Source organism: Suncus etruscus, chromosome 7 (assembly GCF_024139225.1).
Source record: "Suncus etruscus isolate mSunEtr1 chromosome 7, mSunEtr1.pri.cur, whole genome shotgun sequence".
Taxonomy (NCBI): Eukaryota; Metazoa; Chordata; class Mammalia; order Eulipotyphla; family Soricidae; genus Suncus; species Suncus etruscus.
The window spans coordinates 17000816-17019739 of NC_064854.1; the positions used below are offsets into that span (position 1 = coordinate 17000816).

General features: G+C 53.9%; 2 protein-coding genes across 2 annotated transcripts in view; both read right to left on the bottom strand.

The window, feature by feature from the left end:
• The window catches only part of ANKRD16 (ankyrin repeat domain 16), a 256684-nt gene that overhangs the window by 201410 nt on the left and 36350 nt on the right, over positions 1 to 18924 (bottom strand). The gene's annotated exons all lie outside the window — the stretch shown is intronic.
• Positions 1 to 18924, bottom strand: part of PRKCQ (protein kinase C theta) — a 34008-nt gene that overhangs the window by 12625 nt on the left and 2459 nt on the right. The window contains exons 2-11 of the mRNA XM_049776304.1: positions 12401 to 12527; positions 9107 to 9306; positions 5896 to 5956; positions 3920 to 4082; positions 3275 to 3306; positions 3068 to 3153; positions 2768 to 2897; positions 1449 to 1558; positions 1083 to 1212; positions 744 to 904 (exon numbers count right to left, since the gene is read on the bottom strand). Coding sequence (XP_049632261.1) covers positions 744 to 904; positions 1083 to 1212; positions 1449 to 1558; positions 2768 to 2897; positions 3068 to 3153; positions 3275 to 3306; positions 3920 to 4082; positions 5896 to 5956; positions 9107 to 9306; positions 12401 to 12518 — 1191 coding nt within the window. The 5' untranslated portion in view covers positions 12519 to 12527. The remainder of the gene's footprint in view (positions 1 to 743; positions 905 to 1082; positions 1213 to 1448; positions 1559 to 2767; positions 2898 to 3067; positions 3154 to 3274; positions 3307 to 3919; positions 4083 to 5895; positions 5957 to 9106; positions 9307 to 12400; positions 12528 to 18924) is intronic.

Consider the following 18924-nt stretch of genomic DNA (forward strand, 5'->3'; position numbering starts at 1 on the left):
CCTACAACTTACAACTCAGCCTATGAGAAGAGGCCACAAACCAGCCAATGGGAAACTACCACACATCTACCTTTCCTGCTTCCCCAGTGAACTCTGCGCTTTCAACAGTGTTTCTCTCACAGCTATATATGTCCTTGTGGCCCTGTTGCAAGGGACCTTTTTTTGTTTGTTTTTGTGTTTTTTGCTTTTTTGTTTATTTGTTTTGGGGTCACACCCAGCCGTGCTAAGGGGTTGCTCCTGTCTCTGTGCTCAGGAATCACTCCTGGTAGGCTCAAGGGACCATATGGGATGCCTGACTGGGATCAAACCCAGGTTGGCTGCATGCAAGGCAAAGGTCCCCCATCCCATGGGCAGAGTTGCCATTTGCTTTTCATTTGGGTTCACTGGTCTTACAATTCCAGACTCACAGCTTCTGGGGCTGGAGGACTCAAGTTGTTCCTGGAAGCTGAGGGATTTGCTGAGGGATTTGCTTCAGGCAGGTGTAGCTACAGAAGGGCTTAGGCCACTGGTCATGGGAAACACGGCCTTGTACCTAGTAACCATCACCCCAGGCAGGCCCAAGCCAGGGAAGGCCATAGGCCTAGTGAATCAGGCTGCAAGCTGAATGGGCACCCTCCTCTTGCTGTTTTGTGGACCCCAGGGTTGGCATGGTGCCCTACACTGATGGCGAGTGTGGGGACCAGAATAGAGCAGGCTGGACCCTCACACATAGTGGACAGGGGACCTCCACCCCTGCAGCCTACCTTGCCGAAGCTGCCTTTGCCGAGCAGTTTGTGCAGGATGAAGTCATCGATGCTGAGCTTGGCACGAGGGGGTAGCTTGTCCCGGGTTTGGTCTGGCTGTGCACAGGGGATTGGGGGCTGCACCCCATCCAGCGGGGTCTCCCAGGAGATGCCCTGAGACTCTGAGAGGGGACAGCAGTGAGGGGACGAGGACAGTGAAGGGCAGCACCTCATATGCAATGCTAGGCATCTTCTGGGCTCTGTCCCCTCCCGCCCCACAGAGGGAGGAGTGTCCATGAAGATACCTAGCAGGCACAGGCATAGAATGTGGGGGCCCCACCACAGCCCCTGGACTCGTACCTCGTTTCCCAGGTGCCGGAGCTGGTGCCAGAGTGGAGGGCGGCCGGGCCTCTCCTTTGCCGGGGCAAGGGGGGCCAATCTCAACAGGCCCTTCCCGGAGGATGTGCTCCGTGTCTTGTAAGCACCGTGCCTGGCCCACAGACCCTGAGTCAGGTGGCCCCGTGGGGGGTTGGGGGGGTAGGGAAAGCCCGTGCATGTCCAGACCTAAGGGGCCCTGGGGAGCACCATGCAGGGAGTCTGGCAAACAAGGCCCCCTCCTGGATGGACAGACGGAACTCTGCCCCCTGCAAAGTACAGAGGACAGGCGTTCACCAAAAGTCCACCGCACCCCGGCCTCGAGGAGACCCCATGCGCTCCATGACTCACCTGCTGGGCACTCTCGATCATGGCCAGTGCCTCCGCCATGAGCTTCTGGTTGATGCCACACAGGTTGGCCACCTTGCTGTGGCATCTGTGGTGCACGTTCATGCCGCATGCTGGGGGCAGAGCTGGTGAGGGGCGGGCACCCTCCCCAGGACGCGCACACGCATACGGGGGTGGGAGGTCCCACTTGCTGAGGTGCATCCGGGACAGGTGGGGGTCTGCCTCGTGGGTAAGGACTGGGCTGGGGCTAGTGTCGCTCCCTCCCTCCTGAACCACCCCCACAGCTGGCAGTGACCTGTGCTTGGCCCTGGCCTCTCGATGCCCAGCTGAGCCCCCTAGGAGGAAGAGGAGGAGGAGTATTTCTGGGCTCAGCCTAAGCTCTGTCGCCCAGCCCATAAAGGGATAGAATAGGTGAGAGACACTGAGGTCTGGTCTGGCCTTGAGTCCACTGTTGCCGGGGGGTGAGGTGGGGCCTGGGGTCTTGGCTCTTTGGAACCCTAGTAGCTGTGGGGAGACTGGCTATTGCATCCACACTGCATTTGCAGGAGGGAGGACGCTGACCTAACAGGTGCTGACCATCTCTCTGTGGATGCAGGTGGCTTCCTTTGGGGACTATTTTCATGGGTACTAGGGGACAGGAAGGCCCTGCTTAGGACAGCCCAGGGCACGGAGGGAGAAGGGGTGAAGGGGCTCGGGGCATGAGGAGGCAGATAGATGACAGAGGCCAGGGCAGAAGTGGGAGAGAGGGGAGGAGGGGAGGGAAGGAGGGGGGGAGGAGGGGAGGGAGGGAGGTGGGAAGGGAGGGTGAGAGGGAGGGAGAGCTGGAGACATATGGGGGAGGGGCTGAGAAAGTGGTGGGGAGGGACAATGCCCGGAATCCTGCAATGTCTCTGTGTTCTAGCCCTGCCTACCTGGCCTCTATGCTGGGAGACATGGTGGACTGAGCTGCAGGTATGACATGCCCTGCGCTTGCTGGAACCCTGTGAGGTGCTTCTGGGCTATGAGGGAGCAGCCAGATGCCCTGACCAGATTCTGCTGTCTGGGAGAGGGGTGCCAGGAGGAGACTTTGTAGGGAGGAGGGTGTGCAGGGAGGAGGGTGTGAGGGAAGGAGGGGGTGTTTGGGTGTGCAGGGAGAAGGGTTTGGGGGAAGGCTCTGCAGGGAGGAGGATGTGCTATGTATATGGGGCTCTTTGAGACACATCTGTCAGCATGAGAGAACTTCCCAAGACTGATGGGCCAGGAGCCGTTGCAACTAGTGTTCTCTGAGCTCCTGAGTCTGGGTGCAGTTGGGTTGCATCAGGTGGAGCTGGCCGCCTACTCACCATCACACTTGAGGCCCTGCCGCGCTAGCCCCCACAGCAGCGTCCCACAGTGCTCGCAGAAGGTGGGGCTGCGGTAGGTGCAGACCTTGAAGCGGTGTGGCATGTCTATCTTGAAGCGCTCCTTGTGGAACTGAAGGATGGGGCGTGGGGTGTCAGGGGAGGGGGAGGCTGCTTCGGACCCTGGGCCAGTCCACCCAGGAGACATGGCCTTCCATCCCCAGCTCTGGGTGTCATAAGAGTACGTCTCCGTCCACCTCTGTCCATGCGTCTCTGTCCGTGTGTCCTTCTGTGCATGCTTACCATGGTTTCTCGGCTGTTGACCGCTGACCCCGTGCACTTGGCAATCACCTTGTCGATGCATTTCTTGTGGATGGCGGCATTGCACTCTGCAAGGGAGGGGCTGCAGCTAAGGGGGGTGAGGGTGGTGGGGGGAGAGCACAAAGTAGGGAAAAGGCAGGAGAGCCCCCCACGCTCAGCTGTAGAGCCCCCACACCGGACTGTACTCACGTCGGCACTGGTAGCCCTGCTTGTTGAGGCCCCTGCAAAAGAGCGCAGTGGGTTAAGTTCTCAGAGCCTCTGTCCATAGGGCAAGCAACCACATCAAGGTGAACTCACCTCTCCTCCCCTCCCCTCTCTGGCCTATACCACCCCCCAGAGTCTCATTCCCAAGCTGAGGCATAGTGCCTGTCCCCTACACCCTCCTGATGAGTGTTACCCCCAGCACCCATACCCAAGACCCAGAGCTGAGAGACTATGACTGCAGCGAAGAAGGAGGCTGGGTTCATGATCACTTGTGTTCAGTGTGCATGCATTTGCACAAGTATCCATGTATCTATAGACATGTACACCCACGTTTGTGTTTACATACATACACGTCACATAGTGTGTGCTGTTAGGTGTGTCTGCACGTATGTGTGTGTTTACATGATAAACATGCATGTTTGTGTCTGAGTCTGTGCTAGAGCACATGGATGCTCTGCAGGCGGTCTAGCTAGGCCCTGCAGCGCCAGCCCCCCATGCAAGCAGCACCCTCCCCTAGCAGGTCCTTCCGGTCACCCTTGGGCTCTCTGGCCACAGGGGAGGAAGATGGGCAATAGGAGCGCGTTTCCCGACACCGCTCAGGGCCTTCGCCGCCCCTGCTGGCCTACGCACCAGACGAACTCGTGGCAGACGGAGCAGAAGGTGGGCTGCGGGAAGAAGGTGGCCGTGAATTCATGGCACTTGACATGGTGCACGCGTGCCTGCTTGATGGCCCCGCGGCGGTGGTGCAGCGCGAAGAAGCCCTCGCTCTCCAGCTCGCTGGCCTCCTTGGTGTCTACGGGGAAGATGTAGATAGGGACATTGGGGTTCTGGGTGGGGGGGTTGGTAGAGCCTGGCAGAACAGAACTGAACCTGACCTGTGACCTCCCACTTTTTTTTTTTGCAGTACTCAGGAATCACTCCTGACAGGCTGGGGGTGCATATGGGAGGCTAGGGATCAAACTTGGGTCAGCTGCTTGCAAGGCAAACACCCTCCCCATTGTACTAGCTCTCAAATCCTGTGTTTCGCTTCTTGCTGGCAGACTTGGTTCCCCATCCTGCTGTCCCAGGGCAGAACAGCCACTACAGAATGCCCCCAGGAGGCCAATAGGCAGCAAGTGTGGCAGCACAGGGTGCCAATGACTGGTGAGGGGACTCTGGCTCCTAAAATGGTGCTTTCCAAGTCGGTTCTGTGGCTGTCTGTCCCTGAGGGTCAGAGTCCCATTGCAAGTTCCAGCGGTGCTGAAGAAGGTCAGCTGGGCACAAGGAAACATCAGAGAAGAAGAGAGGGCATAGGGAACCCCAGCAGGCCCTGCCCTGAGAGTGTGGGGAGCAGTGAATAGCATGGGCCAAGGGCCATGGAGAAGGGGCTTAAAGGACCCGATCCCCCTGTGTGCTTTCAAGGGCTGGAGTGTGCTTGTTGTTTGGGCCACAGGGCCGTGTCAGGGATCACTCCTGGCTCTGTGCTCAGGGTTACTCTGGCAGGACTCGGGGGATCCTGTGGGGTAAAGTATTGAACCTGGTCAGCCAGGTGCTGTCCCATTCACTGTCCTGTGCTCTGGCTCGACTGTGTGTGTTTGTGAGCCTGAGATCGTGTGTGTGTGTGTGTGTGTGTGTGTGTGTGTGTGAATGTATGAGAGTATTTATGAGTGTGAGAATGTGTTTGCGAGTGTATGTATGAATGTGTATATGTGAAAGTATGTGTGTGGATGTGTGACAGTGTATGTGTGTGCAAGTGTCTGTATATGTGTGTCTGTGTGTGTGAATGCAGTGAGGGTGCTGTGAGTAGGAAGGGGCTTGTGCCCCTCACAAGTGTGGAGGTGTTTGGAGTCTGAAACTGCATGGCTCCTCCTCTCCCTGGTCAAGCACTGTGAAGGGACCCAGCACCCCAGAAAGTGTGCACTTGGCCCAGGAGCCCATGGGTGTGGACAGCTGGGCCAGGCTTCCTGGGGCCTACAGGCCTGCTGGTAGCACCCAGATCTCCAGAGGAGCCTGTCACGTCTGTGCGGGGCTCTGAAAGGGCTGGCTCTGAGGGTGCTGGGCTTCCGTAGCATCCGCGCCTCCTCCTTATCACACTGACCAGCACTTTCCCTGCCTCCCTGCCCTGCTGTGAGCTGCCTCCAGACCAGCCCATATCTAAGCCACCAGCCTTAGACTAGACAAAACAGATCGTCAGCCCCCTCCTCCATGCAAGCAGAATTTCTGCCTTAATGACAGACATTTTTCAAGCAGAGTGGATGATGGACCCCTTCTCCATGTTCTAACTATGCAGCCCTGACTCTCTGGGGTGTCAGCACACTGACTGTGGGGCCACAGCACCCTGCATTCCTCCCAGAAGCCCCAGGATGCCCCAGATCTTGGCTCATGTCATTTCAGCCTCACTTGGGAAGGCATCTAGCTAGCAAACATAACTAACTCCCTCTATTTTTTATTCTATATATTTGGTTTGGTTTTGCTTTGGGCCAGTATTCAGGTCTCACTCCTGGTGGGCTTGGGGGATGGAACCCCAGTTGGCTGTATGCAAGGCAAATTCCCTCCCCTGTCCCCCTTTTCTGCAGAGGCCAGGCAGGCTGCATGACCTCCCCCCCCCCCCCCCAATGCAGACTCACCGCTCATTTCCAGGAAGTACCTTGCATTCATTAGGATCCGACCCTGGGGTCTCAGCTCCAGCTGGAAGGACAAAGAAAGAGGCACTGTCAGGGCCAGACAGTAGTTAGGGGAAAACCATGGAGGTAAGTGGGGGGGTGCCCTCCCCAGGCACTCATCCTGGAGCAGCTGCATACCCCTCAGAAGACAAATGAACCCATATTGGTCTAATCAATCAACCGGCACCTCTCAGTGGCTCTTCACTAAGCTAATCAGGCCCTGATTCTGCCCAGGAATGATGCGGAGACAGCGCCCCAAGCCCAAGGAGCCCTCTGACGGGTTTTGAGGGGCCCCATATATGTCACAGGCTACTTTCAGTTCTAAGTGACAGTTACTTGCAGTTCTAGTTCTAAGGGACCTAAGGTGAGTGCTTGAATGTGTTTGTAAGTGTACACATGAATGTATGCCTGTGAAAGCATGTGTGTCTGTAAGAGTGTATATGTGTGTATGTGAGTGTATATGTATGTATATAAGTGTCTGTATGTGAGCATCTGTGTGTGTGAGTGTAGTCATCTGGGTAATCTTCATTCAGCTGGTCAGGATGGGAGGAAATAAATATACAGGATCAGAACCAGCAGCAATTTTAGAGAGGATGGATGGGGGGCAAGGGGGAGAGTTGACATCTCAACAGTGCACCCATGTGAGGGTTGCTGAGGGTCACAGACATTCTCCACACCAGAGGGATGGATGGTGGGGACATGGTCAATCAGCTCAGTGCTGGGGCCAGAACACTACATGAGGTAGCCGGAGGGGGTCCTCTCAGTGGGGAGAACAGGGGGCCTGCAGGTCCCAAGATGATCTGCCCTAGCTTTGGGATGCAAGGAGAAGGGAAGGGGTGTGGGAGAGGGACCCTTTCTCAAAGGCATCATTGAACCTGGGATGTTCTACCTCAAGTGGGGTCCCTGTGGATAAGGCCACAGGTGGCCTGAGGGGCTGGGGTCCCTGGTGGTCCCTGAGAGAACATATGCACATCAAAGTAGGTGGGGGGTCCCTGCTGATTGAAAGGCAGACTTGAGAAATGTTTTGTGTATTTATTTTTTATAATATTTATTATTTTGCAGATACAGCCATTGGTTTTTTTTTTAAAGTCAGATTAGTTTAGATAAATTAGATAATGCTACTATGTAGCTAAATAGAATTTGCTGGTTTAGTTGACAGGGCAGCTGAAAAGTGGTAGGATAGGGAAATATCAGTTTGGAAAGATGAACTCCTATGTTATGCATTCACAAAATGTTTGGTTAAAGTTTTGCTTGTAGTGCTTCAGAAAGATGATGTTCCTACCAAGCTAGTGGTTGGTTCTAAGGGAAGTCTTAGGAAGGCAGCATTAGTCTGTTTGCTTACAGTTTGCTGTGTTTAACAAATATTGCACACATTCATATTGGGATAATTAAGGAAGTGGCTGAAATGAGAGCAGAAATAAAGGTGACTGCAAATTTTCAATGGATTTAGATCCTGACAAGATTGGGAAAACATTTCTTATTTAGGTTTCTATCCTCTGGAACTACAAGCATAGTTCTTTGAGCTATGTTCCCACATGAAAAGCACATTTCTTTGGGGGAGGTAATGGTATGTTCCAAGTAATGTTCAGGAGCCCTGGGGCCAGTTTTAGTGATATTTGGCCAGTGAGGCTGGATGTTTCTGTGTTAGGCTTAGGGGAAGCAGCACTCTTTGGGCCTGGTACTGTTGGGGAGGGGTTCAAACAAGTTCAGCCTACTTGTGCCCCTCACCATTGAGGTGTATCCCTGAATCTCAAAACAGATTTAAATGTAGCTAAAACGTAAAAGAACTGAGTCAAAGAGATAGCATGGAGGTAGGAGTTTGCCTTGCATGCAGAAGGATGGTGATTCGAATCCTGGCATCCCATATGGTTTCCCGAGTCTGCCAGCAGTGATTTCTGAATGCAGAGCCAGGAGTAACCCCTGAGTGCTGCCGGGTGTGACCCCCCCCCAAAAAAAAAGTAAGAGAACTAAGGATGATTTGAGCAATTATTCTTTTGGACTTCTCATTTAATGTTTTGTTTATTTGTTTTGGTTTTGGGGTCACACCCGCAGCGTCAAGGGCTTCTTCTGGCTCTGTGCTTAGGAATCACCCCTGGCAAGCTCAGGGGACCCTATGGGATGCTGGGGATCAAACCCAGGTCAGCCCCGTGCAAAATATAATATGCCCTCCTTACTGTGCTATCACTTTGGCCCCAGAAATATTTTCTGATGAACAAAACAAAGAAATAGGATTTTCCTAGGATCCAGGAACATCAGCTTCTCCCATCTACTGGGTTCCCTAAATAGCACAAGTCCTGTGGACTTGGGCAGGGGTGTGAGGTTGCTCATGGGACCCTGGATTGGACCCCAGCTCCAGCTCCTCACCACAAAGAAAGACAAACAGATCTTGATAAGTAAGAAAGGGCAGGAAGGGTCACCAGTGAAACAGGTTCTGAAGGTGCCCCAAAAGGCAAAACCAACTAGGAAAAGCCCCGTCAAGAATAAAATAAAAGCCCACACAGAGATCAAGTGCAACCTTGAGATTAAAAATAGAGAAAGGGTCATTGGCAATGCTCCAGAGGGGCCAAAACCTGCCTTCTGCTCTGCAGGGGCTGTTTCAAAAAAAAAAGTTGGAAGTGGGCGAGGGCTAGTTTGAAAGAAACAGGGCAGAGAGATGGCAGAAATGGGACAAAGAGATAAATAGGAACAGGACAGAGAGATGGGACTGAGAGATGGCCGAAATGAGAGAGAGGGCAGACAGACTGCAGAAATGGGGCAAATTCCTCATTCCTTATCTTCTATTTTTTGTTTTCTTTTTGAGCCACACCTGGCAGCACTCAGGAGTTTCTCCTGACTCTGCACTCAGGAATCACTCCTGGCAGGCTCAGAGGATGATATGGGATGCTGGGGATGGAACCTGGGTTGCCACGTGCAAGGCATATGCCCTTCCCACGGTATATCACTCCTTCCCCACCTATTCTTTTCTCAAAAGTGCCAAATCTGATGCCTCCTTAGGACACTGCCATCAAGCCCAGCACAGTCCCCTGAAAGCTGACAAAAGTCTCCTACCACAAGAGAACGTGTGCATGTCACAGGCCTTGGAGTCGACAGGTGCCCTGGAAGGGAGAGTCTCTTTGATGGCCCCCCTCCACCCCCAAAGCAGGGTGCCTTGTTGGGGAAGGGCCCGAGCTCTCACCCATATCTCCGTCTTTCCATTGTTCTTTCGGCACCTGTCGGCCAGCGAGGCCAGCTCCACAGTGGTCTCAGAGATGAGGTCGGCGTTCCTGCCCTTGACCATGATCTGCATGACCCGGCCTTTGGTGATGTGCGCGTCGAAGGTGCTGTTCCAGGGTGGGTACATGGTCGGCTTTCTCTGCACGTACATCTGCCCGCCCTCTGGCCACACAAACACAATAGCTGCCATTACTTCAGTGGCCTGGTCCGGACCCAGAAGCCTTCATCTTCCTGCTACCACAGACCAAGATGGTGTTGACCCACAGCCACAGGGCTGAGCTGGGAGCTGAGGGGCCAAATACTACAGGTAGGCTTGATCTTGGGGGGCTTTATACTTTGTGCTTGAGCCTCAGGGTCAAGGGAATGGAGGGTGCAGACCTTGCCCTGAGCCTGCACTGCTGGGACAGTGTCTGTCCCCCTGAGATTATGCTTGCCCATTCATTGGAAAGGCAGAGAGTCCCAAAGCTGTGTCCTGCTGATGGGTGGCTGGTATAAAACAAGGTAATAAGCAGCATGTATGATTAGGCCACTAAGAGAGTGTCACCTGCCACACACTAGGAGTCCCGAAATTCATGGAGGGAGGGTCACACTTCCTACAGCAGCACCTGGAAACCCACAAAGGGCATATCTTAATCCAAGTGGGGCGGGAAGCCACTGAGGCAGGAAGGAGGGTCCAGAATTCAGCAGGCAAGGCAGTGTGAGGAGACCCCTTCATGCAGCTCTGAGCCCCCAGAATGGGAAAGAAATCACAAATAGGCCGGGCAATGCCATCCTACGCAGCTTTGTCTCTAACACTTGACCATGCTGCTGTGACACGTTTCCCTGCATCCAACAGCTGTGCTAAAGCGCCCACATGAGCGGATGTGCCCAGCTAAAGCATGGCATCGCAATTTGGCAGCAGGACCTTTTTGTTGGTAGAGATTGTCGTAGGAGACATCCCAGTGGGAGCCACCTGCAGTGCATGTCCACGGGACAGTTCCGGAAGTGCCTGCCAGTGTGAATGAATCGCTTCGGAGCAGTGCTCAAGGTCTCTGCTACTTGTGACAAGGGTCATGTGGTGGATCCAGTGCTACCACAGCTCGGATGGGCCAGGTCTGAGAGGGCTGCAGTCTATGCGGGTCTGGGGCTAGTGGTCGGGGAGCCTGGATATGCGGGGCTCGGTTGGCTTGTACTGGGAGGTAGGGCAGACTTTTACTGGCATGATGGGTGTTGAGTAGAGCTGAGTCCAGAAAACGACTCTCACAGCTCCATGCAGTCTTCCTGCAGTCTCCCCTGGCTTATCTATGGCCCCCAAAGAGCTCTGGCTGGTGCAACCCCTGCCTTGTGCTCACCCCCATGAAATCTGGAGGAGGCAGCTTCATGCCTGAAGCTGTTTCATGCCCAGAGACATCACCCTAAAGCTGTTAGATGTAGGCCGGCCATTTATCAGAACCATGTGTGTGTGTGTGTGTGTGTGTGTGTGTGTGTGTGTGTGTGTGTGTGTGTGTGAGGGAGGTTACATCCTGCCGGACATATAAGGTCCTTGTTAGCCCAGTTCAAAGGCACAGCACTATCTTCACTGGTGGGTGGTGGCAATGCCAGCGGGTGGGGCTGGCACGGGACTTAGGGATGATGCCAGGGAGCGGCTCTGAGCTCGGCCTTCAAAGCCTCACTGACATTTGAAAGGTCTCAGCGGACCTGGGTGCGGGGGTGGGGGGTAGGGAGCAGTCTGATTGCGGCAGACTCAGGAGGTACAGACAGGGGTCCGTCCGGGCATGGGGAGGAAATTGGGGGAGGCCACAGTGGATCTCAGAGCCCCAGAGTTACAACTGTAAGGTCCACCCTGTGTGGAAGCCAGAGGGAGTGTAACCTGGGCTGGACATAGTCCGTCTTCTTGCACTGTCAGCAGGGCTATCCCTGAGACCCCAATTAGGCCACAAAGACTTCACTGTGAGGTCTGAGGGGATCCTCAGGGCTACACCCTGTGAAGGGCAGAGAGTAGACACAGGGTCAAGGACGAGGACACATCCAGTGCCTGTAGGAACCCAAGTTCAATTGCTGGTACTACCACGAATGACCCTGATTGGGTGTGGCCCCCAAATAATAATACAGAGACCAGGACTAAGCCATAGGGAGGTAACTGGTGATTCCCAGCCAAAGTGGCTATTTCCAAGTTATCAGGAAGTATAATAAATAATAACTCATTAGCTTGGGGGCCAGCACAACAGGGAAGGCATTTGCCTTGTACATGGCCAACCCAAGTTCAACCCCCAGCATCCCATACAGTCCCCAGAGCCTGTCAGGAGTGATTCCTGAGTAGAGAGCCAGGAATAATCTCTGAGCACTGCTACGTTTGGCCCAGAAAAGAAAAACAAAAACAAAAAACAAAACCTCATTAGCACCAAGCTTTCCCATAAAATTCTGCTCGATGAGGGTTCACTGTTTGCAGTGTTAGCACGGTCAGCAGTTCCCTCCCCTCCCTCTCCTGTTGTCATCCTTGTGTTGTTGCGATGTCTGTGGTCGGCACAAGCCCCTGCTCTTCGACAGCCAGACATCCACCAAGGCCTGCACCCTGTTCGCTGTGGCCCCCACATGCTCTTCCCAGATCCGTATTCTGGGCTGTGACATTCCCATATCTCCTGAACATGGACCCTCAAGGCATAGCCAGAAACTAGCATGAAAGGTGGAAGGTGGCCGAGTTGCCAGGACCCCACTTGGTTCATATGAGGGAACCAGGGGTCAAGCTCAGGACCACACATGCTCAGCAAAAGAGTCTTTTTGTTGTTGTTCGCTTTGGGGCTACCTCTGGCAGTGTTCAGTCACTCCTGAACTCTGCTCTAAGAAGTTACTCCTGGCAGTGATCAGAGGGGTGGGGGACACTATGGGATGTCGGGGATGGAATTCAGGTTAGCAGCAAGCAAGGTGAACACCCTCCCCACTGTGCTATTGCTCTGGCCCCACTTAGCAAACTCATCAACCCTGAAAGGAATGTCGGGGTTCTAGCCTCACTGTGCTCCGTCTACCCACAGCCAGTGGGATGAAGCCTGGGTGAACCCCTCAGAATCAGGCGTCACACGTGGGGACATTCTGTTGTATCGTCTCTGAGCCCCAACATGACCGTCCTTGCCCATAGCCGGCATTGCAGTCCCCACCAGACACCCTTGTGCTGCCTCTCTGTTCGTTTCCCGACTCTGGGGGAGCTGATGCCCTTGGAGCCCTGAGCCCTCCTGACCCCCACGTCCTGCCCACTGCACCCTGCTCCTGCCCACCCACTCACCTGCATCCACACTCTCTTTCACCAGCACCGCGCAGTAGGGGCTCACTGCCTGTCCCTGGCTTGGCGGGCAGGTCCCAGAGTCAAAGTTGGACAGGCCGATGCGGAGGAACGGAGACATGGTCGCTTCCTGCCAAGCAACAGTGGACAGTGACCGGGGTGCCCTCACCCGCCTGGCTTATCACCCTTGCGCCAGCCGTCGGGGTAGACACGCTTCCTTCCCTTTGCTCGCTGGGAACCCCTGAAGGGTGCCTTTGTGGTACCCCCCAGCCTGGAGCAGACTTCGGGGCAGCTGAGCCAGAAGCCCACACTACCCAACCCTGCGTTAGCTCCTGCTGAAGTGGGTCCGAAGGAAGTGAGTGAGTGAGGAGAGAGTCTATTTTGGTGGCAGTTAAACATGACACCACCAAACCTCCCCAGGCTATTTATGAGTGTCCAGGGCTGGGTACTCAGCAGCTGGGCTGTGGCCGCTCGGACATCTGCCGGCACACAGGGTTTTCCTTCACAGACATACATACACACACATAGACACATATATGCATGTGTCCACTTCTCAGAAGATTTGGGCCACTTGCAGAGTCCCACAGCTCCCTTGTGCTGGGATAAAGTGCTTCCCAGAGCCAAGAATCCATATTCTGCTTTCTTGGGACGAAGATGGGACTGTCACAGCCTCATGATCAAGTGGGACCAAATCTAAGACCGACTCTGTCTTGTGCTTCTGAGTGTGCTAATCCCCACGAGTCTTTCTGTGTGAGTCTGGGAGGGTATCTGTGAATTTCTCTGGACAAGTGTTCAGTGTGTGAATCTCTGTGAATTGTGAATGTGTGGATCTGTGAGTATGCATGAGTGATTTTTGATTCTATTTATTTATTTATTTAGGTTTTTGGGCCACACCTGGAGGCGCTCAGGGGTCACTATTGGCTGTCTGCTCAGAAAAAGCTCCTGGCAGGCACGGGGGACCATATGGGACACTGGGATTCGAACCAACCACCTTTGGTCCTGGATCGGCTGCTTGCAAGGCAAACGCCGCTGTGCTATCTCTCCGGGCCCGATTTTTGATTCTTGTATGAGTGCATGAATCTTCTATTTGTGTTAGGGTCCTGTTTTACTTCAGTGTGAAATTTTTTTTGAATAGGTAAAAATGGTTAAACTTAATAGACAGACTACATTTTGCCCCAAAGAGGCACAGAGATGGTTCCACCCACTGCACCCCTATATGTGCAGTTTCCCTCCTCCTCAGTCCCCAAGCACTGAGGTTCACAGACACGCACAGGCCTTCTGAGCACACAGGTGGCATGGAAGAGACCTACAGGGGGAAATGACCATGGTAGATGATGCTGAGTCACAGAGAGACAAAGAGCAGTGGCCCCATACAGGATTCTGGAATAAAAGAGGGAACCAGGGAAGTGGGCAGTGGAGGGGAAGGGCTCCAGCCTCCCAGGGTTCTGCCCACCACAGGGTGGCATCCCGCTGTTCCCAGGACCACATCTGCCAGAGCAAGTGGCATGGACAGATACGCTGGTCCCTTGGGAAAGAGCACGGAGTCACGCTCGCCTGTGCCCACATGGAATGTGGCTCGGTGCAGCGGAGCGGGGCAGAGAAGCCACAGCTGTGCAAATCCTGAGCTCAGTTCAGAATGGGGCTCCCTGCACCCCATTCCTGTGGGTATCCACAGGGCCATCTCTTCCTTGGGTGGGGGGAGGATAGTCACAGGGCCTTCCTTTGGCCTTTGTTGCTGCTTGGCTCAAAGCCCAGACCCCCCCAGCATTATAGGACTTACCATCTGTGCCACTCAAGGTCCTACTCCATGATGGAGCACACTGTGCTCAGACCAGCGTGATGCTTCCCAGAGGGGTCGATGCCACCCCTGGGAGGCTGGATGAGGGCTCCATCCAGGAATAATATGGGGGCACTTTCTGTTAGTTCCCCTAAAGCAGGTGGATTTCAGAGGCTGCTGAGTGATTGTTTTCAAAGCCAGTGTCATGTCTGGGACCCCCTAAGTGAACTCAGGTGTCTGGAAGTTGATTCTAGACACTGCGTGTCCCTTCATTGCTGGGAATAGCTACACAGCGAGGCTGCCAGGACCGTCTGTCTATCCCTTCCTGCTGAGGGACGAAGGAACCCAGAAGGGGCTCAGCTGCAGGACAAGCTTATCCTGATTTGCTCCCGTAAATGGTCTTGAATCTGTTTCCCACAGGGCAACTTAGCTCCCCTCGTGTAGTGTAGAGGAAGACATGCCATTCACACAAGGGGAAAGGTACAGTGAGCATGTCTCAGGGACGGTGGAGGCAGTGGCCCTCCTAGTCTGCAAAGTCTGGCTTCTGCGACACATAGGCAAGTGCAGATACTCTCAATCAAGATCATGGCAAGAGGAAAGATGAGTGAGTTAGATAGTGGGGGCCGGGTTGGGGCTGTGGGCAGGGGGTCTCGGGTGCTTGCAGGCCCAGACACAGGCATGAGCTGGAATCCCTTACCTGGGGAAGGAGTGGATAAAAGCTCTAGATGGGCACTTTGGGGCCAATGGGGCATTTCCAGTGGTTCCTTGATAGTCAGACCCCATCATAGGTGTGAGGAGGGTCCCAACTGCTCTTTCCTGAGCCTATCAGTCCCCCATGGGCACCTCCATCTGTTTCCTTTGAAAGGAAGGTCCAGAGGGAAGGATATCATGCTGGTAAGAGCAGAAATGCCTACTTGACACCTCAGTCTCCTCAGGATATGAGCTTGGGGTACCCCATGGGAATGCAGCTGCAAGGGGAGGGCCTGGCGCTAGAGGTCTGTACCCATAAGCCCAACAGGATTCCCCATCTTGGTGACATGGTGCATGAAGACCCTGGTTCATGACACCAATACCTGGTCCCTGGCTGCACAGGTGTGGCAAGTGGGGTGTTGGGGGACTGAGACTCGCTACCACAGGAGCCCTTCTTTGTTGTCTTTCTTCCCAAAGAAAGAGTAGTCAAGAGATGCCTCAATGGCTTACTTGCTGGTTTTCCTAGTCCCGGGTTGCCCATGATCAAGGCTAGGTTTTATTAATGAATATTTCACAGAGGAACTGAGAATCCACAAGGGAGGAAGGAAAAGCCTCTTTAACAAATGGTGCTGTGGGCCCAGAGAGATAGTACAGCTGTGTTTGCCTTGCAAGCAGCCGATCCAGGACCAAAGGTGGTTGGTTCGAATCCCGGTGTCCCATATGGTCCCCCGTGCCTGCCAGGAGCTATTTCTGAGCAGATAGCCAGGAGTAACCCCTGAGCACCGCCGGGTGTGCTCCCCCCAAAAAAAACAAAAAACAAAAAAACCCAAAAAACAAAACAAAACAAATGGTGCTGCGGGGCTGGAGAAATAGTAAAGCAGGTAGGGCATTTGCCTTGCATGTGGCCATCCTGGGTTCGATCCCCATATCTCCATATCCCTGTCCCTGGTAGGAGTGATTCCTGAGTGCAGAAGGAGAAACTTCAGGTTGCCAGTTATGGCCCAAAAACCAAAACAACAACAATAACAACAGTAACAACAACAAAACAAACAAAAGGTGCCGGAAACACAATCGCTGCCAGCAAAAAATGGAAGTTCATGCAGAAGTGAATTCAGGACTGGATTCGGATGACTGGATGTCAGAGGAGGGATAGTAAAATATATAGGAGAAAATGCAGTGTATTCCTGAAATCCAGGGATGTATTAGGCTTGATGCCAACAGCGAGGACAGAAAAGCACAAAAAACAGGACAGTCCAGAGCCACCATGTCCTGCACAGCAAAGAAAAGTCTCAGGAGGACAGTGAATGGAGGAGAAACGCGTACTCAAAGGCCCGACAATGATCCCGTGAGAATGTGCAGAGAAGTCAGCCATGAGCCCAGTGGTGGCTCCCACATCTTGCATGTCTGAGGCTCTGGGTTCAAGTCCCAGCACTGGCTGGACCGCTAAGCACTGCCATGAGAGACTCCCTAGCAAAAGTAGCCCTCAGCATAGCTGGGTGTGACCCCAAGACAAAACAAACAACATGCTAAGAATGGCAGAGAACTGGCTGGACCATGGTTGGGATACCTGGGGCCTGTGCTCGTGCATAGCAGGTCCTGTCGTCCTCCATTACAAACACAAACAGAACCTCAGGTGCCACCTCAGCCAGAGGGCCTTAAATGTAGACAGATAAAGGGAGGTGTGAACAGGCCAATAGATAGGCTCTGTGAGAGACAGTTGGACAGAACCGTAAAGAGAAATTCCGAAGAATCCAGTGACTCTGCTCCAGGGTCCTCTGGATGCTACAGAACCCCAAATGTGCCTGGAACCTGTCAGCACCATGTACGCGCATGCGCGCATGCGTGCACAACACACACACACACACAGACACACACACAGACACACACACAGACACACACACACACACACACAGTGGTTTATCTGCACCAGGGAACACCATCGGCCATGGCAAAGAAAGGGAGGAAAGCCTGCAAGCCTATCCTGTACCCACAGGAGGGCGGGTCAGGAAGAGAGAGATATGCACAGAGGGTCCCTGTGTGGGGAGAAACCCCCACAGCCAGGCCGGATCAAACCAGCAACTTCTCCACTGAGACGTCAGCAGGGGACAGCAGGGGAGGGAAAGGTGGGTGATGGAGAGAATCATGCCCAGCTGGACTGTGCTCTTGGGCACCCAGATCAGTCACAGACTGGGACTGGTTCATGGCAGCTGGTGGCCAGCATGCACATGACACCAAAGTAAGACCCTATAACTGTGAACCTTGACATTTGAGTCTGAAATCAGCGCCCAGCTCCGCCCGTGCGCCTGCTTGCCCCTGGTGACCTCGTAATCTGCTGGAGAATGCGAGAATCACGGTGGCTCTCACATTTCTCAGGGGATTGGCCTTATGCCTGCTGCTGGGGGTGTTCTGGGTGTTGGCAGGCAGGGGAAGGGCACTTGGGAATGCTCTGCTTGGGACAACCAGGGCCCCCAACAGCAAAGTCCCACTGCCACCTTGTCTCCAGGTCTATCTGTTCCTTCTTCCATAATCAGCTTCACTGTCATGCTATCCAGTTAATCCTCTCAGGAACAAAGGCAGTGGAGTGACAGCTCTCTGGGAAAATGTGGGGCGGGGGGAGAGCACCTGAGAGTCTGGAGGAGCATTTGAGAATGTGGACGAACATAGAGAGGATGGGGTGACAGCTCCTTGGGAAAATGTAGGGAAGCACACAAGAATTAGGGAAGCATCCAAAACTGTGGAGGAGACCTGAGAATGCCAGGCAGCATCAGAGGGTGGGAAACACTAGAGAATGGGGGGAATACCCAAGAATGTGGGGGACCATCAGAATGGTGAGCACCAAAGTGTGGGGAGCACTTGTAATGTGGGAGCATCAGAGTGTAGTGGAAACTCGAATGTGGGGGGGCAGCAGAAAATCTGGGGAGCACCAGAGATCCTAGAATGTTGGGGAGCACCAGAGAATGAAGAGGAAGCAGTCAAGAATGTGGAGGTGTATTACAGCCAGTGATGGAGAATTCAGGGAAGGGAGGCCTCAAGTCTTATAGCAGTGCTGGAAGGAGGCAGAGGCTGAGCTGGGGAGACCGTCTTCCAGATCTGTCCCACGGGACCTGCGCAGTCCAGCAGGTGAAGGGTCATCGCAGGGTCCCTGCAGGCCACAGGGTGAACTCTGCTCCCATTTCCTCATGGCAGAGCTCTGGCATCTGCTGTCAATGTCAGGGCAGGGTGACCCGGGATCCAGGCCCACCTGGCTCACAGCAGCACCCTGGAAATGGGGTCTACCCAATGGGCATTGGTAGAGTGAATGATGGGGCCTGGCAAGGCGCATGGCATACTGGGCATAAAAACAGAGGGTCCAGGGTGGTGGGTGGCACATTGTGGGGTGGTGATGCAGTAACAGCATGTCAGCTCTAGCACTGCTGGAACCCTGTTCCCAAACCAATGACCATGAAGAGCTTCTTCCTCCTGAAAGAAAACCCTCCTTGGGTTGGGGTGCAGAAACAGACTCTGGGGGTTCAGTACATGTGACTGGCATCCTCAGGGACTAGCATTCTGTGGTGGGGGGACCCCAAGTGGTAAGTCCTCACTCATAGAAGTTTTTGGAGAAGTCTAATGGAGCCCTGATGTTTGGGATCAAAACAACACAAAGTCATTGTCTTATTCCTGGTTGTTCATGGACCCATCAAAATTCATCAAACCATGCTTCGCTGCCAGCCCTGACACTGTGGGCATCAGCGAGGTGCCCACAGTACAGAGGGGTGAATCTTGTAGTACATGGGCAGCTGTGTCCACTCAAGACTCAGGGATTCCTGCCACCTTCAAGTCCCATTTCTTTGGCCTGGCAAGGACAGACTCCCAGCCTGTGGGCAGAGGCATGTTCAGGGCCACCAAGACGCCCCCTCTGGCCTACTCAGTGTGAACTTCCCATAATGGTAGGCTTGAGCACTGCAGCTGGAGCAGAATGAGGCAGGTTCAAATCCGGGGCAAAGGGGACAGAAAGTTGTGCTTGGATGGCACCATGGTGGCTGTCTCTGCTTTTGATGACAACTGTGGTTTTTGGTCCTGA